Source organism: Bombina bombina, chromosome 4 (assembly GCF_027579735.1).
Source record: "Bombina bombina isolate aBomBom1 chromosome 4, aBomBom1.pri, whole genome shotgun sequence".
In the NCBI taxonomy this organism is placed as follows: domain Eukaryota; kingdom Metazoa; phylum Chordata; class Amphibia; order Anura; family Bombinatoridae; genus Bombina; species Bombina bombina.
The window spans coordinates 174,289,849-174,317,582 of NC_069502.1; the positions used below are offsets into that span (position 1 = coordinate 174,289,849).

General features: G+C 38.5%; 1 protein-coding gene across 1 annotated transcript in view; it reads left to right on the forward strand.

Moving 5' to 3' along the window:
• Positions 1–5,928: 5,928 nt before the first annotated feature.
• The window catches only part of MBOAT2 (membrane bound O-acyltransferase domain containing 2), a 437,306-nt gene continuing 415,500 nt past the window's right edge, over positions 5,929–27,734 (forward strand). The window contains 1 exon segment of the mRNA XM_053709710.1: positions 5,929–6,367. Coding sequence (XP_053565685.1) covers positions 6,296–6,367 — 72 coding nt within the window. The 5' untranslated portion in view covers positions 5,929–6,295.

The following is a 27,734-nucleotide window of genomic DNA, read 5'->3' on the forward strand; positions in this document are numbered from 1 at the left end:
CTCCCTCTTTACATATGTATTTAACAGTGTTGCTACTATTATGGTAGAATATTTTTGTTTTATAGTTTATTCTTACTAAGTTAAAAAAACAAAAGCCACAAAAATTTGTTTTGAAAATTGAAATGTATTTTTTTTTTCTTTCATGATTCAGATTCACAACATTCCAATTAACTTATATTATTTTGTTTGCTTCATTGTTCAGATATCCTTTGAAGAACTAGCAATGCACTTGGGTGAGCCACCCAATCAGCAGCTACTGAGCCTATTTAGATATGCTTTTCAACACAGGCTATCAAGAGAATGAAGCAAATTAGACAATAGAAGTAAATTAGAAAGTTGTTTAAAATTGCATGCTCTTTCTAAACCATGTCATTAAAAACTTGTTTTTCATTCCCCTTTAAGGTGCCATTAGATTTTAAAAAGATCATTTCCTTTTTATTGTAATTGTGATAAATAAACTTATTTTTCATTTAAAAATAACTGATTTTAGAAAATATAGTCATTACGTATATTAAACTGGATACATTTTATAAACAAGTTTTTCTAGTTGAACTTTAGCAATATTATTTTAGTACTTTAAAGGAACAGTCAGCGTTCAAATTAATGTTACATTATTCTTTACTATGTGAAACTAGCAACACTTGCAAAAAAAAAAAAGGATTTTAAAGGGACACATTTTTTTTTCTTTCATGATTCAGAAAGAACATGCAATTTTAAACAACTTTCCAATTGACTTCTGTTATTAAATTTGCTTCATAGTTTGATATCCTTTGATGAAAAGAATATCTAAATAGGCACAGTAGCTGCTGATTATTGGCTACAGATACCTCCTGTGATTGGCTCACCCATGTGCATTGCTATTTCTTCAACAAAAGTTACCTAAAGAATTAAGCAAATTAGATAATAGAAGTGAATTGGAATGAATGTCCCTTTAAAGATTTAACCCCAAACCCGTACTTACCTTCCTCGCCGGCCTCCATTGATTTTCTGGTTTCTTTACAGTGCATCACGGGCCTGCTGTCTAATCACAGCGCAATCGGTTGCTCAGTTGAACTGCATGTAGCATGCTCCTGCGCTGGGTAAAGCAGCCGACAGATTTACCCAGCTCTGGAGCGCGCTACGTGTAGTTAAACGGTACAACCTGGTGTGATTAGACTGTTGAAGAAACTAGCAGAGCAGAAGAGGCTGACTCTAAGCCCCCTTGCCATAACTTTTTTTTTTTTTTAGATTGCAGCAGATGGTTCAGCCAGCCAGAATGTGACCGTCTGCCCCAATTCAGTTTCTGTAGTGTGCAATACCTGACTAGCTAGTTTGTGTTGTTTGTTCTAGAGTGAATACTATACAGACTGAATTGGGACAGGCACAGTGTAAAAGATAAACTAGACTTCAGTGAGGGCCCAAGAGAACTAACATGGAGCTTATTTAGAAGGTCATTTTTATTATGATTAAAGCAGTTAAGAATATGCAGTATTGATTTTATATGTGTGTGCACGTGCGCATGTGGATGTATGTGTTAAGCACTAGCTATAAAATGTTTCTCAGTTACTGTTTAACACATCTATACAGTACCTATAAACCAGAGGTGTCCAACCTGTGGCCCATGGGCCGCATGCGGCCCAGCTTAAATTCGTAAACTTTTTAAAACTCTCGCTATTTGTAGCATGGCTTCCGTTTTACAATGGTGTGCGGCTTCCAGTGTGTTATCTTTCAAGCGCAGACAGTCGAATTGACACCATAAGACGTTACGTGTGCTTGTGACTTGGTGAGTAAAATGCAGCAATTATCGATAATACTTCAACCCCAAGGCAGAACATGCTACGAACTGTGATGTCCGGAAAAATATTAAATATTTTGCTATATTTGTGACTCCATTTTCAGTCAACATAAATATGTTACAGTTGCTGTTTATGTCGTTTTTTGTTTTTTTTGCAGACAGAGAATTTTGTTATCTTTAATTTTATTTAAAAAAGATTAATGAAAATGTCTGAATTTTGGAATAATTCAAGATATTGGAATTCTGGATTTGGAGACTTGTACCTGTATCCATATGACAAGCATGTAACCACACAGCCCAACATGCTAACCCCTATATAGTAAAACATAAAATCTAACTAAAAAAGCACAATATTATGGATATAGTAAAAAAAAAAACAAAAAAAAAAAACAATCCACTATATCCCAGACTTAACTTTGATTATAAACTAGAGAGATTTTCTCAAGTTGTGGATCTTCAGAGTTTTCTTATGAGTTTAAATAGAGAGGTTGACTATAGTTGGTGTAAAGTCTCTTAGAGGTCCAGATATGTAGTCATCCTAATACTATCATCCAACCCCTACTGAAGAAATTCTATTGTGATTTTTTTAATTATATCGTGGTCTGGTATGTCAAAAATTTGTGTAGTAGTTTTTTTTTTTTGTTTTTTTTTATAATTGCAGTTTTTATTCGTTTTTTGTAACAAGAGAGTAAGAAATACAACAACTGTACGAGACAATCGTACATCAAATGCAAATACACCAGGAAATGAAAAGTGAGCAATACAGTCATGACGTTAATACCTATTAAAAAGGGATACTAACATTCCAGAAGGATGTAGAATAACGTCGAGGGGGGGGGGTAGAGAAGGGAGGGAGGGGGAAAGGGAGAGGGGTATGCTAAGAGGCCTTTAGGGGGAGGGAAAGGGTCATGGAGGGGGCCAGGTCAGAAACACTAGGGTAAAGCCAGGCGTTCTGCCAAAGTGATTGGGGGTGTACTTTCACCTAGGTGTCGAAGCTGGGGAGCCAGAGAGTGTTAAACCTATTTTTCCAGTCGGACCATATTAGTTCGAAGAAATCAGTCCTACCGGAGGCATAATAAATGTTCTTCTCCATGGAGTACATGTAAGCCATAGTGGATACAATATCCGACCAAGCTGGGGGGAGGGATCTTTTCCAAGATCTCGCTATATTAAGTTTAACTGCCGACAGAAGGTAGATACTAAGTGAACCATAATGTTTGGGCAGTTTACATGTGCCTAAATGGAACAGAGCCATCTCGGGTGTACTAGGTAGGTTGATACCTAAGCTGGTTAATGTAGAGAAGCATTTGTTCCAGATAGGTTTGAGTCTGGGGCAGCTCCACCAAATATGGATCATGTCCCCTATATGTGTGCAGCCTCTCCAACAGGTAGGGGAGGTTCCAGGGAATATCTTCGCGAGTCTAGCTGGGACGTAGTACCAATGCGTGAGTACCTTAATGTAGGTTTCAAGGATGGTAATGCAATGCAGGGTTTTCTTCGTCAATAAAAGCGTATGTTGCCACTCTGTGAGGGGTTTTGTGAAGTCTAACTTCCGTTCCCATTTTAGAATATGTTGAGCTTTGTCAGCTGGGGCAGCACCTTCCATAAGGGTGTAATGTAGGGAGAGTGGTTTGCCCAGCCTGAGCCCCTGTTGCCATCGAGCTTCCCAGATGGTGAGCTGCCGAGGCGAAGAGGGTTTGAAACCCCACCTTGACAAGAGGCTAATAACTCTTGAGTATTCAAACTTCATATACAGGGGTGTGGACGGAGAAACATCCAGTTGGTCGAAGGAGGAGAAAGTTATGGGAGGCGAGGCAGACCAAAGGTCTACCACTCTCGTGACACCCATCCTAGCCCAGGCAATCGGGTGCGAATCAGGTAAACCGGACAAGAGGCCGGCTATGGAAGTAATTGGGGACGGATGGGGGGCTACCTTAGGGTTATGTCGTAGACGGTCCCAGGCGGACAGGCATTCTCGAATAATCGGGTTAGAGGCGCCTAGGTTCCTTCTACAGTGAGGTGGCGTCCATATTAGGTCTCTTAGGGCAAGATTGTGTGGTAGGGAGGCTTGTTCAATTGTTCTCCATTTGCAATCTGACTCCTTAACTCCCCATTGGGAGATGTGGGTGAGCATAGCAGCATCCGCATACCTAAAAATAGAAGGGGAAGCAACACCACCGTGCATTCTAGGGTATTGCAAAAGATTATGGGCAACTCTAGGGGGCTTACCCTGCCAAATGTATTTAGTACAAGTGCTCTGGAACTGGATGAGAAGGGTTCTGGGAACCCTGATTGGGAGACAGCGAAGGGCGTATGTAAATTTAGGGAGGTAGCTCATTTTAGGGCCGCTATGCGTCCTAGCCAAGAGATACATTTGAAGTTCCATCGCGAAGGCAGGGACCGAAGTTCGGTCAAAAGGGGTTTGAAGTTATATTCAATAATTTGGGGTGTTTATGTCTTTTTAAAGGGGCACAACAACCATATTTAAAATACACAGTAGTGTATTTCAAGTACAATTAAAATATGTTTGTAAAAATGCAAAAAAGCATTTACTGCAAGTGCAGGGGCAAATATGTATGTAGGTGACTTACTGTTATAATTGCAGAAGGTTCCATGTATTCTAAAATTATAATTTAAAGGGACAGTCAACCATAGAATTGTTATAGTTTTAAAAGATAGATAATCCCTTTATTACTCATTCCCCAGTTTTGCATAACCAACACAGTTGTATTAATGTACTTTTTACCTTTGTGATTACCTTGTATCTAGGAACCTTCTTCCAGCCCCCTGATCACATGACTGTGACTGTTTATTATCTATTGTCTTAAATTTAGCATTGTTTTGTGCTAAATCTTAAATAACCCCCTGTGCCTGAACACAGTGTTATCTATATAGCCCACGTGTACTTTCTGTCTCTTTGTGTTGAAAAGAGATTTAAAAAGCATGTGATAAGAGGCAGCCCTCAAAGGCTTAGAAATTAGCATATGAGCCTACCTAGGTTTAGTTTTAACTAAGAATACCAAGAGAAAAAAGCAAATTTGATGATAAAAGTAAATTGGAAAGTCAATTAAAATTAAAAGTCCTATCTGAATAATGAAAGTTTAATTTATACTTGACTGTCCCTTTAAGGACTAAACTTTTTAACAAAGCATTTATTCAAACAAAAGTATGTTGTAGACAATTGTTTAATTGTATCCCTTTTGTGCATTTCAATAATGACTTTTATGTCCCTTTTACGAGCTGATAAACAGTGCCCTATGACCGGTTTGCGTATTACAGTGTGTCCTTGTGATGGGAGAATCCCTGGCAGGAGACGTGTCTGTGAGGATGCAGTAGCTCTGGTGAGAAGAGATTAAATGGTCCTGCCATGCTCTTGCAGATCAGAGATTAAAGAGCTACATTTAGCAGCCATTGCTGGTCTGTCATTGTACAACAGGGAGATTCAGTAGTGACAAGAGTTAACTGGTTGCCATGAGCAATGCATTGGTGGTGGGCGGCACAGCTGGGGAACCTCACTGCTTTCTTTTTTACATAAAGCAAAACACACATCTCTGTGGTCTCTCCAGGCATAACTATATCATATTCACATTTCATGGTAGGTAAAACTGGATACAACATATGAGGCTTCATTTTTATACTTTGACAGTGCAAAGGTCCTGTTTTCTTCCCTTCTGAGGTTATACTTGCTAGTAAATAACTTTGATGTCATGTGTTTGTGACACATTAAAAACAAACATTCATATAACATTCTATTAGGTATTTCTTTTATAGAAATTATTCAGGGAAAAGGAGAGTGCACTGAAATGATTTATACTTTTTTATTTTATTCATTCATTCATGCTCATGGAATTAAACAATTCCCAGCTGAACGCTATTCATAATTGACCCATTTCTTTTTCCTTTCAGTTCCTGCAAGAGGGAAATGAAAGTAAACAGCAACCTTTTGATTACAGCAATTAAATTAAAAAACAAATTTGCATCAATGCAATGCACTATTGATTCATGAAGTGGATTCACAGACATATAATAGAAGCTGTGATTTAGAGAATGAGAGTAATAAAAATGTGCTTTCCAGGCTACCATAGGGCCGTGTTTAAGGTTTCCCAGCCCAGTGATTTTTCTCCCTCCCTCTCTCTCTGTATCTGCCTGTAATTCTGCATTCAGTACATAGAACAGTACGAGGAGGTGGAGAAGCTGTGTCTTTGTGATTGCACTGCATGGATTACACTGATGTACTCTTCATTCAAGTCATTGTTGCCCTTTTTCAATAATGCGATAATATAAAGAGACCCAATTTTTTATTTTTATTCTTTTTTTTAGGATTACACTAAAGGACATTTTTGGCAGCGCATCCCATTAATTGCCTTCAGTTGTGGGACCTGAGTGCATACAGTAGTGCTGTGGGCTTGTTGGTCTGTTGTGTCTTGGGGATGTCAGAGAAGATTTTGGTCCTCAGTTTGTGAGTGAGACTGGAGTATTAGCAGCACCATCTTCCTCATCCTTTCATCAATAGGGATTACCATGACTACCAGCACGACCGGTTCCACTCTCCTTCTGCCCCTCAGCAATGCAGTGCAGCTGCCTATAGACCAGGTAATACTGTGGGGGCTGTGGTTGTGCATGTGCTTTACGGGGACTCTCTTCTCACCAATGTCACCTGGCAACCTGCCTTATCTCTGATCATGATATATAACCTGCTTTATTTGTGCTCTGTTGAGTGGCAGAGGTGTAATGCACAGTTTCTACCCCACAGGTGGCTGTAGCATTAAAGTGACTTTAAATTTGAAATGTAATTCCCCATAAATGTTCAGTCGTGTATAATAAAACAAAGCTTTGCAATGTACTTTCATTATTTATTTTGTGTGCTTACATAAAGTCTGCGGTGCATTATACTGGATACTGACCCTGAAACATGCTTTATTTTATTTGATTGGTTAGTGCAAAAGCTTATTTATATCCCTCCCTAAGTGGCCAAACCAGAGATGATAAACATTCTCAAGGGTTATGTCACTGGACTACAGTACAATGCAAAATGACAGTTTAAATGCCTAGTGAAACAATAATGATATATGCAGTTATTTTGCAGTAGGTAGCTGCTGATACATACTGTGCATATATAAAAAATGACCTTAATATTCTATTTATAAAGTATATTATTTTGTATTATGTGTGTTGTATCGCACCTAAAATAGTAATTACACTTAGGACACTGGATTTCTGAGGTTCTTTCCTTTGTCAAAGAAATCAAGTACAAACCAACTGCTATACAAAATAATGAATAAGAATAATGCATTTTAAGCTTTCATTTTCTAAAATATAATGCAATCTATATGTCTATTAAGAAATGCCAAGCACCAACAGCATTTGAACTGTCTTTAAACATATAATTTCAGGCCTCCTGAGTAATGCAATGGGACAAATGCTCAGTATCTTTATTTATAGTCTTTGTTTATTGTCATCCCATAAGCAATGTATGCTTCATGAAAAAATAATTATGTTGATTCTCCACTGTTAAAGTTATATGTACCATTTGTGTAAATACTGTAGTATACAGGTACAGCTGTGTGTTCCCATGCATGTGCTGTTTATTCTTAACCCCACCACTTCCTCTGGATGCAAGTTATTTCCCCTGCCATCTTTTGCATATTCAATGTGGTCAACAGGCATCTTCTTACGTACCATCTGCTCAGATTCTTCCTGCACATGCCCTTTGTCCCTGCTTTGCTTCTTCCTGAGCCTTGTGTTCATGCTCAGCTACTTCCTGTTCAAATATTATGTTCATGTTCAGCTACTTCCTGCTCTTGCCCTGTGTTCCTGCCTAGTTACTTTCTACATGTGCCCTGTGTTCCTGCCTAGCTACTTCTTGTGTGAGCCCTGTGTCTCTGCTCAGTTACGTACTGTGTGAGCCCTGTGTCCCTGCTCAGCTACTTACTGTGTGAGCCATGTGTCCCTGCTCAGCTACTTCCTGTGTGAGCCATGTGTCCCTGCTCAGCTACTTCCTGTACGAGCCCTGTGTCTCTGCTCAGCTACTTCCTGTGCGAGCCCTGTGTCTCTGCTCAGCTACTTCCTGTGCGAGCCCTCGGTCTCTGCTCAGCTACTTCCTGTGCGAGCCCTCGGTCTCTGCTTAGCTACTTCCTGTGCGAGCCCTCGGTCTCTGCTTAGCTATGTCCTGTGTGAACGGCCCCGTGTCTCTGCTCAGCTACTTCCTGTACGGCCCTGTGTCTCTGCTCTGTTAAAGTTATATGTACCATTTGTGTAAATACTGTAGTATACAGGTACAGCTGTGTGTTCCCATGCATGTGCTGTTTATTCTTAACCCCACCACTTCCTCTGGATGCAAGTGATTTCCCCTGCCATCTTTTGCATATTCAATGTGGTCAACAGGCATCTTCTTACGTACCATCTGCTCAGATTCTTCCTGCACATGCCCTTTGTCCCTGCTTTGCTTCTTCCTGAGCCTTGTGTTCATGCTCAGCTACTTCCTGTTCAAATATTATGTTCATGTTCAGCTACTTCCTGCTCTTGCCCTGTGTTCCTGCCTAGTTACTTTCTACATGTGCCCTGTGTTCCTGCCTAGCTACTTCTTGTGTGAGCCCTGTGTCTCTGCTCAGTTACGTACTGTGTGAGCCCTGTGTCCCTGCTCAGCTACTTACTGTGTGAGCCCTGTGTCCCTGCTCAGCTACTTCCTGTGTGAGCCATGTGTCCCTGCTCAGCTACTTCCTGTGCGAGCCCTGTGTCTCTGCTCAGCTACTTCCTGTGCGAGCCCTGTGTCTCTGCTCAGCTACTTCCTGTGCGAGCCCTGTGTCTCTGCTCAGCTACTTCCTGTGCGAGCCCTCGGTCTCTGCTTAGCTACTTCCTGTGCGAGCCCTCGGTCTCTGCTTAGCTACTTCCTGTGCGAGCCCTCGGTCTCTGCTTAGCTATGTCCTGTGTGAACGGCCCCGTGTCTCTGCTCAGCTACTTCCTGTACGGCTCTGTGTCTCTGCTCAGCTACTTCCTGTGCGAGCCCTGGGTCTCTGCTAGGGTTGCCAGCTGTCTTCCACAAAAATACCAGACACTCTGCCAGTCACTCTGCCCCCCCCAAAAAAAAGCTCTTCCTTAGTCCTTACTCTTGATCCCGCTAACTATATTTCTTCAAAAGTGAGCAGTCATTCTACCCCTTGGCTACCAGTAACAAACACATAAATGATTTGACCTGTGACTGACATGAAAATATGAAAACAGAACTAATTTGACCCCCTTGATTGCCCCTCACTTCTAACAGAAATCTTTTTATGTGGCCAATTTTACGACAGACATAAATGAGCTTCTACAGAGATCAAAATCACTGTGTAGAATGTTGTTGGGTAAGAGTTCTAGATTCTGAAGTGAAGGATACCCTTCAGCTCTCAGGATCATTGAGAAAGCAAAAAAGTGTGATTACATGAAAAAGTTGTAAAATGTAATAATATAAAGAACATTACAAAGGTTTACACTCCTGTCACAGGAGCGAGCTGCACTTAGTCTTATGGCGCAATCGGGCCAGGCTGTGACTATACAGCTGGCCCGATGCGCTGAGGAAATACAATAGACCCGCTCAGCAGAGAGCAGACAGTGGGTCTGTGAAACAGCGCTTTCTTTTAAAAATGAATAGGGAAAATTACGTTTAAATAATGTTTGGCTAATATAATGTTATATAATTCTGCACTATGTGCAGAATTATATAACATTATTTTTAAGGTTTACTGTCCCTTTAACTGAATATTCTTTAAAAAAAAATACAACATGCATTCCCCTTTATCTCTTTGGATTTGTTACATAGAGTGACCAAGTGTACAGAACATTGCGATGAAAAGCAGTGACTTGCAGCTGCTAACTTTTCTTTTAGAACATGGCTATTAGTTTATATTTTTATATATTGTTTGGAAAATAGAAGGCTGGCAGCTTTATACTAGAGAATGTAAAATGGATATTATTTATAGGATTGATAGCAGCGTTCAATACTCCTAAAGTGTTTGGCAATACTTTATCAAGCCATGTATTAAAAATCAACTTGCATTGTTCAGTCAGTTGCAGGCGTTACCTTACAATCTATTAATTTAAACTGTATAGTCTAAAATCAAAGAATGTCTCTTTCAATGCACTTTATACAAACTCATTTGTAATTCTCCAGCATTCTGCTAAAAGTTGTAATCCCAAGGAAAGGACTAAGAATTATAAATAGTACTGGGATGCAGTTTCTTAATTTGTTTCTTTTTTTCCTTACCTTAATAAAAACAAAGTTCATACTGTTAAACATCCTTTACAGTAATGTTGGAAAGGTTCCTTCATTTTTTCCCATTAAAAAAAGAAGCAAAAATACAACTAATAATTTGCTGCTCTTTATAATACATACCTCACATGCACCTCTTTATAGTTACTACATACCTCACATGCACCTCTTTATACTACATACCTCAGTGCTCACATGCACCTCTTTATACTACATACCTCACATGCACCGCTTTATACTACATACCTCACATGCTGCTCTATGTACTACATACCTCACATGCTGCTATTTATAGTTACTACATACCTCACATGCACCTCTTTATACTACATACCTCACATGCTGCTCTTTATAGTTACTACATACCTCACATGCTGCTCTATGTACTACATACCTCACATGCTGCTCTTTATAGTTACTACATACCTCACATGCACCTCTTTATACTACATACCTCATATGCACCTCTTTATACTACATACCTCACATGCTGCTATTTATAGTTAATACATACCTCACATGCTGCTCTATGTACTACATACCTCACATGCTGCTCTTTATAGTTACTACATACCTTGCGTGCTGCTCTTTATACTACATACCTCGCGTGCAGCTCTGTATACTACATACCTCACGTGCTGCTCTGTATACTACATACCTCACGTGCTGCTCTGTATACTACATACCTTGCATGCTGCTCGCACAGCCCCTCTCTACTAGACACTACACAACCTGATCTGTGGCTGAACGTGTTAAGTGCAATCAGAACTCGGCTTCTTCACCTAACTAGCATCTGTTCTGCTTTGAGTGACACCTATCGTCAGCTTTTGTAACTGGAATGTCAACTTAATAAAAAAATTAAAAAGTGTCAGTTTTTTTTCTTCAAATTTTACCAGACAGCTGGTGGGGAAAAAAAGCACTCTGTCCTGTCAGATACCGGACACCTGGCAACCCTAGTCTCTGCTCAGCTACTTCCTGTGTGAGGCCCTGTGTCTCTGTCAGCTACGTCCTGTGTGAGGCCCTGTGTCTCTGCTCAGCTACTTCCTGAGTGAGGCCCTGTGTCTCTGCTCAACTATGTCCTGTGTGAGGCCCTGTGTCTCTGCTCAGCTACGTCCTGAGTGAGGCCCTGTGTCTCTGCTCAGCTACTTCCTGAGTGAGGCCCTGTGTCTCTGCTCAGCTACTTCCTGAGTGAGGCCCTGTGTCTCTGCTCAGCTACTTCCTGAGTGAGGCCCTGTGTCTTTGCTCAGCTACTTCCTGAGTGAGGCCCTGTGTCTCTGCTCAGCTACTTCCTGAGTGAGGCCCTGTGTCTCTGCTCAGCTACGTCCTGAGTGAGGCCCTGTGTCTCTGCTCAGCTACTTCCTGAGTGAGGCCCTGTGTCTCTGCTCAGCTACGTCCTGAGTGAGGCCCTGTGTCTCTGCTCAGCTACTTCCTGTGTGAGGCCCTGTGTCTCTGCTCAGCTACTTCCTGAGTGAGGCCCTGTGTCTCTGCTCAGCTACTTCCTGTGTGAGGCCCTGTGTCTCTGCTCAGCTACTTCCTGAGTGAGGCCCTGTGTCTTTGCTCAGCTACTTCCTGAGTGAGGCCCTGTGTCTCTGCTCAGCTACGTCCTGAGTGAGGCCCTGTGTCTCTGCTCAGCTACTTCCTGTGTGAGGCCCTGTGTCTCTGCTCAGCTACTTCCTGAGTGAGGCCCTGTGTCTCTGCTCAGCTACTTCCTGTGTGAGGCCCTGTGTCTCTGCTCAGCTACTTCCTGAGTGAGGCCCTGTGTCTCTGCTCAGCTACTTCCTGAGTGAGGCCCTGTGTCTCTGCTCAGCTACTTCCTGAGTGAGGCCCTGTGTCTTTGCTCAGCTACTTCCTGAGTGAGGCCCTGTGTCTCTGCTCAGCTACTTCCTGAGTGAGGCCCTGTGTCTCTGCTCAGCTACGTCCTGAGTGAGGCCCTGTGTCTCTGCTCAGCTACTTCCTGAGTGAGGCCCTGTGTCTCTGCTCAGCTACGTCCTGAGTGAGGCCCTGTGTCTCTGCTCAGCTACTTCCTGTGTGAGGCCCTGTGTCTCTGCTCAGCTACTTCCTGAGTGAGGCCCTGTGTCTCTGCTCAGCTACTTCCTGTGTGAGGCCCTGTGTCTCTGCTCAGCTACTTCCTGAGTGAGGCCCTGTGTCTTTGCTCAGCTACTTCCTGAGTGAGGCCCTGTGTCTCTGCTCAGCTACGTCCTGAGTGAGGCCCTGTGTCTCTGCTCAGCTACTTCCTGTGTGAGGCCCTGTGTCTCTGCTCAGCTACTTCCTGAGTGAGGCCCTGTGTCTCTGGTCAGCTACTTCCTGAGTGAGGCCCTGTGTCTCTGCTCAACTATGTCCTGTGTGAGGCCCTGTGTCTCTGCTCAGCTACGTCCTGTGTGAGGCCCTGTATCTCTGCTCAACTATGTCCTGTGTCTCTGCTCAGCTACGTCCTGTGTGAGGCCCTGTATCTCTGCTCAACTATGTCCTGTGTCTCTGCTCAGCTACTTCCTGTGTGGGGCCCTGTGTCTCTACTCAGCTACTTCCTGTGTGAGGCCCTGTGTCTCTGCTCAGCTACTTCCTGTGTGAGGCCCTGTGTCTCTCTACTCAGCTACTTCCTGTGTCTCTGCTCAGCTACGTCCTATATGAGCCTGTGTAAATGCTCAGCTACTTCATGCAAGAGCCCTGTTTTTATTTTTAGCTATTTCCTGTTCATTTTTAAATACTTCCTGATCAAGTCCTGTGTTCTTGTTTAGCTACTTCCTGTTCGAGCCCTGTTTTTCTGCATGAGCCCATTGTTCATGCACAGCTACTTTGTGCGTGAGTCTGTTGTTCATGCACAGCTACTTTGTGCGTGAGTCCGTTGTTCATGCACAGCTACTTTGTGCGTGAGTCCGTTGTTCATGCACAGATACTTTGTGCGTGAGTCCGTTGTTCATGCACAGATACTTTGTGCGTGAGTCCGTTGTTCATGCACAGATACTTTGTGCGTGAGTCCATTGTTCATGCACAGCTACTTTGTGCTTGAGTCTGTTGTTCATGCACAGCTACTTTGTGCGTGAGTCTGTTGTTCATGCACAGCTACTTTGTGCGAGTCCTTACCTTTTAATCCTGACAGCCGCTGCAGGGCTTCCTCCGCCTGTCGCAAGCCCTCTTTGCAGGTCCAAAATGACGAAGCTGGCTTCCTCTAATCACAGCGTTGCCTCAGGCCAAGATTCCCCCGGGGGGAAGCCGTGATTGAAGGAAGACGGATTCGTCATTTCTGACGTATGAAGAAGCTTCCGACAGCCGGGAGGCAATCGCTGAAGCGGCTGGGAAGATTAAAAAAGGTAAGTATTTGAAGAAAACAAGTGAAATGTAAATTTTGATGAATTAAAGTGCCCTTGTTTTTAATAGGAATATTAAAAACCGGGTACCTACTCATTTAAATTGACATTCACTTTAATTAAAAACTTTTTGTCCAGTTGATGCTTATTTAAAAGTCATGCTATCTTTGTATTGTCTCGACCAGCTAATGTCTTCACCAGCTGAGTGATGAGTTTTATAGTCATTCCTTTTTCTCCTTTGGGGCAGTTTTCTCACTGCATTGCAGCCACACAGATCTGATGTCATACTCTTTGAGGGCGTGTCATTACTTTTAGATAGGCAGATCATGCCCAGGGACAAAAGGCAGACTGATTCTGTTTTTAATACAACTTTTACTTCTGTCTGTACCGCCAATGTTAGTGTAATAGCATAGAGACCCATGTTTGTAAGTTTTTTTTTTCCCTTTGCTTGGTTTACGGCTTCAGGAACGTTATAGTATAATAATGTAACACATTTTGTCTACAGGTGCATTAAATACTAAATATAACATCTGATTGTTCAAATAGTCATATAAAGGTACAAATCCTCAAATCCAAACTTTTTAATTAATATTATTTTAAATATAAAATTACGATTTCCCTGCCTGTAAGGCATAATTTCTACAAATGGTAGTCTATATTTATGTAAAACAAATTCCTTTGAATACTGTACTATCTTTCTGAAGGGTACTATGTATACAAAAGTATTAAAAATGATATCAGATTACCTTTGTTGCATGTATAAAAAGCTGTTTAATCACAAGTAAATATTGCCTAAATAACATAAGATATTGTGGGTCCATCCCCACTTCAAACTGTCCTATTTTAGAGATGCAAATATTCCATAATCCAAACCTCTTCTGGTCCCAAGCAGTTCTGATAAAGGATTTTCTACCTTTATATAATCCTCAGATGATTTAGTGGCATTTCTCTACTCCAACATTTGTTCGTTATTTTACAGTTATGGGATATAATATATTTTGTTGTCATGCCAAAGGTTTTCTTCTAAATAATTTCTTGCTTAATGAAATCAGTAATTCGTCGTTTTAATGGACTTGACATATGGAGGTCTTTGCTAAAATAATGTGATTGGGTTAAATAAGAAGATATATTGCTCGCTTCATTTATAAAGTTAGATGTCATTAGTTTTTTACAGTGTCATGATAGCTGTGTGGAAACTTGCCAATTGCCCTCATTTTTTTGGCATACTACTCAGGCTGTGCAATGCCTATTTTTGCTGTATAACACAGTGGAAAGTATTTTATGGAAGACACTCAGCAATAGAGTTTGCTTACAGATATTATTACATCACACACCATACATATGAGAGCTTGGAAATGTGAAGTATATATTAGCATAAGGACAATAATATTTATGGAAATGATCACAGGAGCAGGCAGGAATATTGAGGAACAAGTTACACATTTCAGAGCTCCCAGATGCTACATGTTTTGTGATTGTCATTATTTTAATGTTCTATCGCAGATCACTCTGCCTTATAAATGGCACAATTTCTGGAAGTGAAACCAGGCACCTCCTGCTCATAACACACAACCTTGCTAGTGTACTAAATATGACCCTGCCCATAATGATTTATTCAGCCAAATGAACACCCATGACCCCACCCACTTTTATCCCTGTCTCAACCTGTGACTCCCAGCCCTGGATTGGATCTGGAAATGTTTGGGAGGTATGTTGTATTTACAGATAATGTAGAATATTTGGTAGCCAGGCCCAGGATTAAAATGTAAGAAACTGTCAATCCCCAGGGTGCTCACATGAACAGAGTATTTTAATGCCAAAAGTATAAATATGAGATTGAGGTGAATACAGTTGGTATACTGTAGTACACTATATGAAAACTAAATGTGTGCTAGTTTCAGATCACATATCCTATTTTCATTTATATTTCATGTTCTTTTCAGGGATAGTTCTAGGCCTTGTCATTTGGGTGTTGCTAACAAGGGCAACCATACTGAGAAATATGAGTGTTGGTGGGTGGCACTGGTTTGAGTTACAGCTTCTTCCTTTCGTACTCAATCTTAATCTAACTTTTGTTTTAAATTGTATTCCAAATGATCTTTTCTTTGTCATCAGACCCCTTTCTCACTTCCTTATTCTAAAAGATTGCAGATATAAGACTGGAAATCACAAAAGTTGCATGCAATTAAAGGGACATTATACACTAGCTTTTTCTTTGCATAAATGTTTTGTAGATGATCCATTTATATGTCCCATACAGTTTTTTTTTTTTTTTTTTAATGTATAGTTTTGCTTATTTTTAAATAACATTGCTCTGATTTTCAGACTCCTAACCAAGCCCCAAAGTTTTAGGAGAATACCTACATATACTTACTCCAGCTTGCTTCTGTTTGTGTAAAGGGTCTTTTCACATGCAAAGGAAGGGGAGGGGGAGTGTCTGCGATTTCCCACTTGCAGTGGGTGTTCCAGTAACCTTTTAAACAGTGCTAAACTGGAAGCTTCTAAGTAAGTTTTGAAATGGTTTTATACTGGATTTTTATAACAGTATCTGTGCATATTATTCTTTATAGTAGTGTCTATTACATGCAGTTATATGAAGATTGGTGTATACTGTCCCTTTAAGTAGTCAGAATGTAGTCTTTAATAGCACATGCAAAAGGCAGATACACAGTTGGTAAAACTGCATAAGTACAGGCTGTAGTCCCATTGTTATTAGAGATACCAAAAGCAAAGTTCAGCTGAATAGCCAGAAGCCAGTCATACAATATGCATGTAGCCTGTAATCTGACATACAGAAGGTAGATATATAGCTAATATAATACAGCCAGTAATCTCATATACAGGGCAGCCAGCTCTCTAAACATACTCTGCCCTTCATTTCTTTTACCCCATTTCCTCTCTAACATCCCAAAGTTCCCTTCGTACCACCTTTTCCCATATCTTTCTCCCTATCTCTCACTCCTCAGTTCTCTGTTACTGTCCACTTCCTCCCATGCCTCTCACTTCTCTGCCCTTTTCTCTCTGATCTTGTTCTCTGTGGGTGTTTCCAGACCTATTTGCACCTACCTCGTTATCTTCTTGTGCTTTGAGGCCCCAGCTGCCACCTGTTACACACATGACTAATGGAACATAGATAAGCAATGACAGCCAATCAGCTACAGTCTTAACATCTTTGTGGAAAAGAAGAATTGTTTATTGGTTTCCTTAATAAGCCCACTGCCTTGCTCACAAATTACTTTACTATTGCCTCAAAACATGAAATTCAGTAAAACCAATTCCACTACATTCACTTTTCTTCTAAAATATTGGCAATAATTTAATCAAGTTTGAAATACTATGCAGGACAATTCAGTGTGTTGAAAATGTATGAAATAAGATTGTTGTTTTAATGACAAGTGTGGGCTTTTTTTTATTGTAAATAAATTGTGACATACAAATAAAAAATCTGAATTTGCAATATTTTTATTTTTTTATTATTTTTAGAATACAAACCTTTAATTACCAATACAATTATTTTATAGAAGTGCACTTTTCTTTTTTGGAAATACAATTTTGTTCTTTTGGAAGTACAATTTTTTTATTTATTTTTTGGAATTACACTTCCAGCATATGTCAAAACATTGTAAAAATAATAAATACTAGTTCCAATTTTACTGAAGGACTTGTGATGTCACAGCAGTCTGTTTTTGCTTTCAATTAAATGTGGGGAAATGGCTGACAAAATCAATATTCCTTAGTACATTATTGTAAAAAAATAAAACAAGGCAGAATAAGCATTTTAGGTATGTAAAGCATGTTGTATGGTAAATGACAACATAAAAAAACTTATACTGTATTCTGAAAGAACACATGCTTCAGACAGTTTTCCTGCTACTATGAAAACTGTAATTAAAACATAAAAATCAATATTCCTCTGTAAAGTGTTGTGTTGTATGATGCAAATAAGAATAACTACTTTTGACATGTCAAGCCATGTTGTATGTTACATAATAAATGTTAAACATTTACCTGAGATGATGCATCATGCTGATGTGCTGGGGCAAAGCAGTAGCTAGTTTCCAGGTAAAGTCAAACTGCTGAACTGACTTGCTCTGACATCACAAGTCCTTTAAAAAATAAACTCTAGTTCCCATTTTGCTAAAGTGTTCTGACACATGCTGGAAAAAAAATTGTACAAAAATACCAAAATTGCACTTCTAAAAAAATAAATATTTGTAATTAAAGATTTGTATTCTAAAAAAAAAAAATTCTATTTAAAAAAAAAAATGTATTTGTAATTTTAGATTTGTATTCGTATGCCACAATTTATGTACAATGATAAAGAATCACACACACTTGCCTTTTTGTCAGCAATCTTATTCCATAAAAATGGAAGATGCCAAACTTGAAATATATGAGCCAAAAAATATTGGGAAGCCCGATACACTTTTATTAAAAGCTGTGCCAGAAGGGTTGCCAGCTGTCCTTCAAAAAAATACCGGACAGCCAGCAGATAAGGGGGGTGGGCACACGCATACATTTATTTGAGATTTATTTTATATATATACACACACACACACACACACACACACACACACATATTTAGATTAGATACACAAATTTATATATACTCTGTGTATGGGTATATATATATATATATATATATATACACACACACACATATTGTCAAGCTTGGCAATTATCTGGAGTCTGTAGACAGTGTCAGCGCATCCCGCGGATCTTCTTGCTGTTGTGACGTCACGTGACATCTGACAGTCACTACAGCGGCAGGCAGCACGCACAGCGCAGGGGCACCGTACATCAGGATCTCTGATCAGCTGAGCGGGGCCGGAGCCTGTAGACAGTAGACAACAAGTGTACACGGGCTGTGGGCGGCTGCCTGTCACTGCCAGGGGGGCTAAATTAAGGCTAATAGTCTTAAAAAGTAAAAATTATGTAAAAAGTATAAATACATTTAAAAATGTTCGAAAGCAAAAAAAATAAACAAATAAATTCAAAAGCAAACTACCTAAGGCTATGTCCATTTAAAAAAAAAAAAAAAATTACCGGGCAGTAGCCTGAAATATCGGACAGTCCTGTCTAATACCGGACACCTGGCAACCCTGTGTGCCATAATTATATGTGTAGATGTTTCAGGGCTAAACAGAAACAAATAAAGCAGTGATTGAAGCAGTAAATTCTGCACGCATGCAGCAGTGATTGAAAACCATTGACTGTCTGGAATGTACTAGCAGTGATATGAAGCCCTTGTCCTTTACCAGCTGACCTGCATAAAGGGAGTTGGAAAAAAAGATAATGCTAAGCCAGTGGCTGACGTATCTGATGTGTCTCAAAGAGATAAGCAGCCATGTTGGTTCTCACTGTAAAGACAAGAGGATTGTCTGTGCTTCTCCTTTTCTAACAACCATGCCAGGCCTCAAATACATTTTACTTCACGTCACTGTTCACTGGTTTAAAATATTTCTCAAGCTCTGGGTTAACCTAAATCTATGATAACAGTAATTCATAGGAAGACTGTCATGACTCATGGAGTGAAGCCATTCATGATTGTTTAGCTTGTGGTTACATATATTGCAAATGAGTGATTCCTCAGCCCAAGGGATATATTTTTGCATCTCTCCACAACTGCAATCTATGGGCAATAGTCTTAAGTCACTGTGCAATAATAATAAGCCATCTGAGGTACAAGAAGAATAAAGCACACCACTGCATCTGTTCCAGCATGTAAGTCCTCTCTTTCACCACAGTTTGGCAAACAACACTAAAAGGGACATGAAAGTTCAAATTAAACTTTCATGATTCAAATAGAGCGTGCAACTTTCCATTACTTAAAGGGACATGAAACCCAAAACTGTTCTTTCATGATTCAGATAGATAATACAATTTTAAACCTCTTTCTAATTTGTTTCATTCTCTTGGTATCATTTGTTGAAGGAGCAGCAATGCACTAATGGTTTCTAACTGAACACATAGGTGAGCCAATCACAATCGATATATATATATATATATATATATATGCAGCCTCCAATCAACAGCTAGAACCTAGGTTCTCTGCTGCTCCTGAGCTTGCCTAGATAAACCTTTCAGCAAAGGATAACAAGATAAGGAGGCAAATTAAATAATAAAAGTAAATTGGAAGGTTGTTTAAAATTGTATTTTCTATCTGAATCATGAAAGAGAAAATTCTGGGGTTTCATGTCCCTTTAATTTATCATATTTTCTCTTGGTAGCTTTTGCTGAAGAGCAAACCTAGGTTGGCAGTGTTTATAACGACTTTAGCAATGTTATGCATTCTTGAGCACTAGAGGGCAGCAGTGTGTACCACTATATATATAGCATACATGTTACAAATATTGTTGCAAACAAGGCTGCCATATAATGCTCAACACATGCTCTTCAACAAATAAAACCAAGAGAACAATGTAAATTTAATAATAATTGAATAAAATTAGATTTTTAAACCTAAATGGATTGGATAGAGAATTGCATTTTAAACAACTTTCTAATTTACTTCTATTATCAGTTTTGCTTAGTTCTCTTGCATTCCTTTGTTAAAGAGTAATTCTCGGTGAGCTCAGGAGCGTGCACGTATCTTTAGCCATTTAGCAGTGGTGTTTGTAACATTGTTTATAGCCATGTTTACATATCTGTAAACACTGCTGCCATAGAGTATTAAAGACACATTCACTCTTCTAAACTCATATCAGCCCCTAGGTTTACTCTTTAAAAAAAGACACCAAGCATACAAAGCAAATTTGATAATATAAGTAACTTGGAAAGTTGTATAACATTTCTGGATCTATATGAATTGTGAATGTTTCATTATACGGTCCCATTCATTTTGACTTTTACTATATGTTGGCACACAAGTGGTTGCATGTTTTGTACTTGTCATACCTCAGAATGCTTTGGATTCTTAACCTTTCTCTGACATTATTTTCTTCCCTAATCCTAGTACATGATTTTCTGTATTTTAGTGCTTACTTTTGAAAGTATTAACCTGTTCAGTTCTACAACCTCTCATATTACATTCCCGTATCAGGCAATAGCAAGGCTAAGTCTTGTTCCACATAATAATGGTCATCTTTATAACTTTTTTTTTTTTTAAAAAAACCTCTGTTATTTCTAAGAAAACCGTCAGGCAGCTTTATAAAGAACTGTGCATTTAAGTGAAAATGCAAACACTGGGAATATTTTAAATGTTTTAGCGTTGTCACAGTTCTTGTAGAGCAGCAAACTTTAGTATCTTTGTTTGGGTTCAGGAAGGACAATGTAACACACAATAAATTATTGTTTTTTTAATTAAACTTTGTTTGGGTTCAGGAAGGACAATGTAACACACAATAAATTATTGTTTTTTTAATTACACTTTGTTTTTTTGTTTTTCCTGTTCTTCATAAATACACAGTGGAGTATTTTTTAGTATGGAAGGACAATGTATTCAGATCCATTTGAGTTAAAAACCATTAAAAAATAGTTTTGAAAATTAACTAAAAAATACTATTCCAGAACATACATTATTTTAGTCCTTGGACTCAATATGACGTAATTAGTCATTTTAATGAATGTCGCAAGCACTCTGGTCAAGCCTATGTGATGATGTTTATATTTAAGCTAATTACCGGCCATACTCATTTGCATACATAATTATAAAGCATAAATCAGGAACTAAAACTACTGGGACTGATTTTAAATAATCATTTGTTAGATTCTAATACACATCAGTTTTACCATTGTAGCATCTTTGTTTCTATATTTAGGGCCAGATTACAAGTGGAGCATTAATTAATGCTCCCGCTCGAGCGTTAACTTTTTGCACTCGTATTATGAGTTGAAAGTAAACGATTTTCACTTGCTAACCTGATGAGCGCAAAAAGCCAAAGTTAGAATATTGCGTTCGCTTTAACGTATTCCCCCATAGAAGTCAATAGGAAAAAAATTAACCCATCACCCTACTCTCACACATGACATTCCAATGTTCTTCACATAACAGAATATGTTTTATTTATTCATAAATAAATATTTCTACATATATCTGATTGTTTTCTTGGTACTATTGTGTGTGTGTGTGTATATATATATATATATATATATATATATACACACACACACACAGATATCGATTATTACGTATAGGTATAGATATATATATAAATATATAGGAATATCTATTTGAAAATACAAAGAACATATGCTGCTATGTGCAGAACATAGGAATGTGAAATATTTACAGCAGGGGTCTGTCAGGGTGCCAGGAATCAGACTGAGACGAGAAGTGCAAAAATAATCACACCTTTATTAACAAAAAATAAGCCAGGAGTCAAAACCAGAGCTGGTAGTCAGACGAGCTGAGTCAGGAGCCAAAGCGAATAGTTAGATGAGCCGGAATCAGGAATAAGGAAAACAGCAGAGTCAGGAACAAGCCAGGGATCAGGAACCAGGAAGGACGTCAGACAGCCAATACACAGGAACTCTTACAAAAAGGTCTGAGACAAAGCAAAGGAAAAGCATACTGAACAGAGGCCCTTTAAATAATAAGTGATGACATCACAATTCTGAGACTGCATCCTGACTCACACAGATGATGCACACCAGTCTGGCCATAAACGGAAGTGCAGGAAATGAACAGCATCCCCCACAAGGCACCATAGTCAGCAAGAGAGGTGAGTAAAATGGCTGTCAGCAGCACATGGTAAACAAAACAGGGAAAAAACCCTGACAAGGTCAAGTCGTGCGGGAACGCATGGGAACGGAGTTCCTGCACTATTTTTGCAGGAGGAACTAAGTTCCCTCTGGACAGAGAACATAAATGCTTCAGTAAACACTGCTGCTGGTGGAAGGAACTAGAGCACAGTCTGGTTAGAGGGATAGTGAGATCCTCTAGTAATGGGCAGTAACACTTCCTACAATACACTAAATGCAAGCCTATCAGCGGTCCTGCTGTGTGATCACCCAACAGTGGGGTCAATTTATGGAGCTTGATGCCCCGTGTTTCCGGCGAGCCTTTAGGCTCACCGGAAACAGAAGTTATAAAGCAGCGGTCCAAAGACCGCTGCTCCATAACCTGTCCGCCTGCTCAGAGGAGGCGGACAGAAATCAACCCGATCGAATACGATCGGGTTGATTGACACCCCCCGCAGGGGCCAGCATTGCACCAGCAGTTCACAAGAACTGCTGGTGGAATGATAAATGCCGCCAGCGTATGCTGTCGGCATTTATCGATGTGCAGCAGACATGATCCGCTATATCGGATCATGTCCGCTCACACATACATAAATTGACCCCAATGTGTTTAACACATGGTGTTTACATTTTTGTGTGGCTTACTCTGGGGTTATTTAGCTCCCCTCAGCAGAAACAGGACTATTGCACCTTAAGTAGGTGATACTCTGTGACAGAGGAGGATTCTCAGGCAACCATTCAACCCTTCATTGGATTTAATATGCTTCCATTAACCAAAAATATGTAGATTATATAAATATAAATACAGTGTGTGTGTGATATATATATATATATATATATATATATATATATATATATATAGCAATGATGAAAACAACTTGCACTCACTGGTACTTTAAAAAAAATCTTTACTGTGACAGTGTAATGTTTCGAGGATAATATATCCCCCTTCCTCAGACACAGGTAATACAGAGTGAAAAACATTTATAGACAAATACAAACCCCACCCCCTAATTAGAACAGAAAAACGCCAAAAACGGTTGTCAAGGTGACCACTACGTCACAGTATCAACAAACAAAATGCCTCCATCTAGTGACATATAGTATATTGTATCCTTAAGTGACAGTGACTCTAATACATAAAAGGGAAAAATTGGGGAGCATGGTATACAGACTCGAGGAGGCAATACAACACCCCACAAAAAACAAATTGAATCATATATAGGCATATGTAAGTAACACAGACCGCAAACTGTTACCGGGTAAAGAGAAAGAACAATGACATGCTGCAACATTTTTATCATCACAATGATCTCATAGAGAAACATATGTACTCACACCCTTTAGTACTAAGACAGTCTCCCACTGACAAGCTGCCGCCCCTGGAGCGGCACAGCTCCGCTCGCAAACCCGGAAGTAGCACACTAGACCAGTAGTGCATCACATGGTAGGCATCAGCCTATCCCATCAGAGCATCCAGGTTGCCATACGGATGATCACACAGTACTAAGACACACAATTGACTGAACATGTAAAACAACAATACATATATTAATATATGTGTGTGTGTATATATATATATATATATATATATATATATATATTAATTTGAGGGGCGGTGGAAGTCTTGGTGAGATCCCACACTTTTTTTTGTAGGACTTGACCCCTGATTTACAGTAAATACACAGTATAACACTTTATTAAATTAATCATCTACTTAGCTGCAAAGGGTTCCAATGTATGTGTGTGTGTGTGTGTGTGTGTATATATATATATATATATATATATATATACTGTATATGCCTTTTGTGATTTTAGAAGTTTTTTTTTTTTAGTTATTATTATTATTATTATTATTATTATAAAACTAGGTGTATTTTTCATGCATGTGTAGTAAGAACTTCATGTCTTTTGCCTAGGCAAATAGTGTTTTAAAGCTAAAATTAGTATTTGCCTAGGTAAAACCTATTTGCCTGAATGTCTATTTGTCTACCAAATATACATATGCTGTCAAGAGTTATAATATATTATGTTACAACCGAAGCTTACTTTTTCCCATCAAAGTTTGTTATAATAACTTACGTTTTTGTTCTTTATGATACCATTCTAAATGGAACTTGATCTCTTGGTTTATTTGATAATTACCTATTGCAGATAATGTGCTTGCAAGTAGATGTATGTAAATATATAAATCATGAGCAAACTAACTTGTAGATCTAACTCATGTAGTGCATTAACTCAGAAACGTTAAAAACATAATCAGAATTTGTAAAATCACTGCTAGAACTAAATGTAAATATATTTTAAATAGAAAATAGAAAGTGCAAAGCTTAAATGCAGTATAAATGAAAGGACCCAATTTGAAGTGTAAAGCAATATAAAATGCAATGCACAAAGTCTAAGTGTAACAAAACTCTCATTTATCAAAAGGTTTAGAGAGAAAATACAAGGATCAGTAGTCCTTATATACAAAGATAGGAAATTCAGAACACTCAACAAGCAAAATTATTTTTTCAAATTGAAATTCAGTACATTTTATTTTACGTGTAAAAACTCGGAGAGACCATGAATGATGCTTCAAAACAACCATATTAAACTAAAATTAATTTATTAATCATAGCAAAAGTGCAAGAAATAGGAAAATAAAAAATCAGAAAATAATATTTTTTTTGCTTGTTCAGTGTGCAGAATTCTTTTATTGCTTTACACTTCAGATTGGGTCCTTTCAGTATTACTGCATTTAAGCTTTGCACTGTCTATTTAATATTTAAAATATATTTACATTTAGTTCTAGCAGTGATTTTACAAATTTGGAATATGTTTTGAACGTTACTTTAACAAATTATGATCATAATTTGTTTATTTCTGTACATCTTTTACAACTTACATTGCACTTTTTTTACAATAAAGAAAATACAGCTTCAGAAAGTGGGACATGGGATTTCCCAGGCTATGTCTAAAGCTCTCTCAAGTCTTGTAAAAAAATGCTGTAAGTATTTTAAACAAGCTAGTCTCACTGATTTTTTTTGCCAGCTGTATGCAGGTGAAGTTTGCTAAAAATGCATAATACAATTATTTAATTGACAGAAAAGTAATATATACTAAACTACAGACAAAAGCAAGTTAGATTAGAGTGAAAACATTTCAGTTTAATTTGTAATTAATGCAAACTGAACCTTTATATCAGCACCAAATGTTTTTCAGTTACCTACTCTTTCCCTTGTAAAATTCTGTACCCCAGAGCGCTTAATTTCTTTCTATAAAAATATATATTAATTATCAGGCCCCTGGATAGAACACTGCAATTTTTTTATTTTTTATTAATACTATAATAAAGAATATAGTCATTTCATACAGAACAAAATATATACAGAAACTGTTTTGGTAGGCCATTCTACTTGATTACAAAGAAATGATAAAATAATTAAATTATGTCCCAATCAAGCATAGTTATATAGTTATTTCCTCTTCATCTAGGTGACTTAACAGGTATAATTCTGAAGACTAGTCTTGGTAGACTCCATTACATAGATGAAAATTTTTACTACCAAATTTGTAATATCAAGTGATCAGTATTGTCACAATGAATAAACCAGTAAAAACAGTAAAAATAACAATTCTTAAAAATTTCAAAATTCTGCATTTATCATTGTACCAGCAGTTCTTGTGAACTGCTGGTGCAATGCCGCCCCCTGCAGATTCGTGGCCAATCGGCCGCTAGCAGGGGGTGTCAATCAACCCGATTATATTCGATTGGGTTGATTTCTGTCCGCTGCCTCAGAGCAGGCAGACAAGTTATGGAGCAGCGGTCTTTAGACCACTGCTTCATAACTTCTGTTATGAACAGGAGCATCAAGCTCCATTCGGAGCTTGATAATTCGGACCCATAATGTCAGGGTGCTACAAAAAGATAGTATTTGTTAAAGTGTAAGGTAAGGGTCTATAGTTAGATACATCAAATTAAGTGTAGTAGATAAATATAGGTTTAGTTAAGAGTTAGGATGGTATAGGTGTCAGGTGGTTAGGGCGGAACTCCCAAATGAATATCATGTCATAAGTGTCTATCGTATTATTGATAAGATAATGGTATCTTTTAGGTTTGAGGTTTTGCTGGAACTCCTGTAGCCTTATTTGTAGGGATTTCAGGTTTCTTCCACAAACGTGGGATTAGATGATTAGCACTATTCACCATCATATTAAAGAGTTTTGAGTGGAGTTTTGATTGAAGTTTGGGTATATGGCGAAATAAGAGTATAGAGTTGTCTAAGGCTATAGTGCGCAGTCTGTATATAATTCATAAGTGATGTCCAGAAGGTTGAAATTCTGGGGCAGGACCACCAGATGTGGTATAAAGATCCTTCTTTTTGAATTGGAGGCTCCTGGGAACAAATATTTGAGGGATTTTTTGGTGTTAAATACCACCGGATAAGAAGTTTAAGGTTTGTTTGTAATAGTTTAGTTGAGTGGGCTGATTTGTGAATTTTAACAACGATGGAATGACATTCGCTAATAGAAAGCATGAAAGGAAGCTTTTTACTGCAAAATTAAGTATAAGAAGAAGGTGCTCTTGATGAGGCGTTATTAGGATTTTGTAAACTAGGGAAATTGTATGTCGCAAATGTGTTGCGAAACTGCACCATTTTTCAAAAGGTCTTCTGGATCTTAAGAGATTTTGTTTGTGGCTGTGTAGAGATATAGTGATTTAGTTGATGGTAACGGAGCCAATGTTTATAAAAAAACCATCTCCTAATTGTTCCATTTGTCGTTTAGTCAAAACCCTACAGTTTTCTGTATGGAGATAGGTAGCAAAAGGTGTATATCTTTCACGCCAGATAGTTAAGCGTTTAATCCTGGAGAGAAATCAGTGTTCCGTATGGGAGGGGGAAAGGGGTGAGGGAATTGATGATAGGGCTGGGTGAGCTTTGAGCACTGCCTTCCAAACTATATACGTTTCTAAAATGATAGGGTCTGAGAATAATGATGTATTGTTATGAATATTAGCTACCCAACAAAAATTGCCCAACTGTGAGGAGGCTATATTGTACCCACTGTTTGTGATGATGCTCATCAAATGAACACCAATCTATTATTCTGGTTAGACTAACTGCATTATGGGTATCATAAAAGTTAGGAACTCCATGTTAAGTGTCAAGATACAATGAGGATTTGGCTATGCAAGGGGGGAGTTAACCTCCAGATGTAGGAATTGACTATTGATTGTAATTGAGTTAGGAGTGTTCTTGATAAAGGGATGTGGACTGTCTGTAGAATGTATAAGATTTTTGGTAAAAGGGACATTTTTAAGTCTCCAATTCTCCCTAGTCAATTAAATAGTTTAAAGAAGCCAATGCAATACTTTTGTGGCAATATCTTTTAGTAAAGAATCATAATTTAGCTGGAACAGTTGTGATGTCAGGAGTTAAATTTATTTCTAAATACTTAAAGGGATAGTCTAGTCAAAAATAAACTTTCGTGATTCGGATAGAGCATGCAATTTTAAGCAACTTTCTAATTTACTCCTATTATCAATTTTTTTTCATTCTCTTGGTATCTTTATTTTAAAAAGCTTGCTGATTGGATGGCTTCATTTAGACACCATTTAGCATGCGCTACCCAGGTGCTGAAACAAAAATGGGCTGGCTTCTAAGCTTACATTCCAGGTTTTTAAAATAAAGATACCAAGAGAATGAAGAAAAATTGATAATAAGAGTAAATTAGAAAGTTG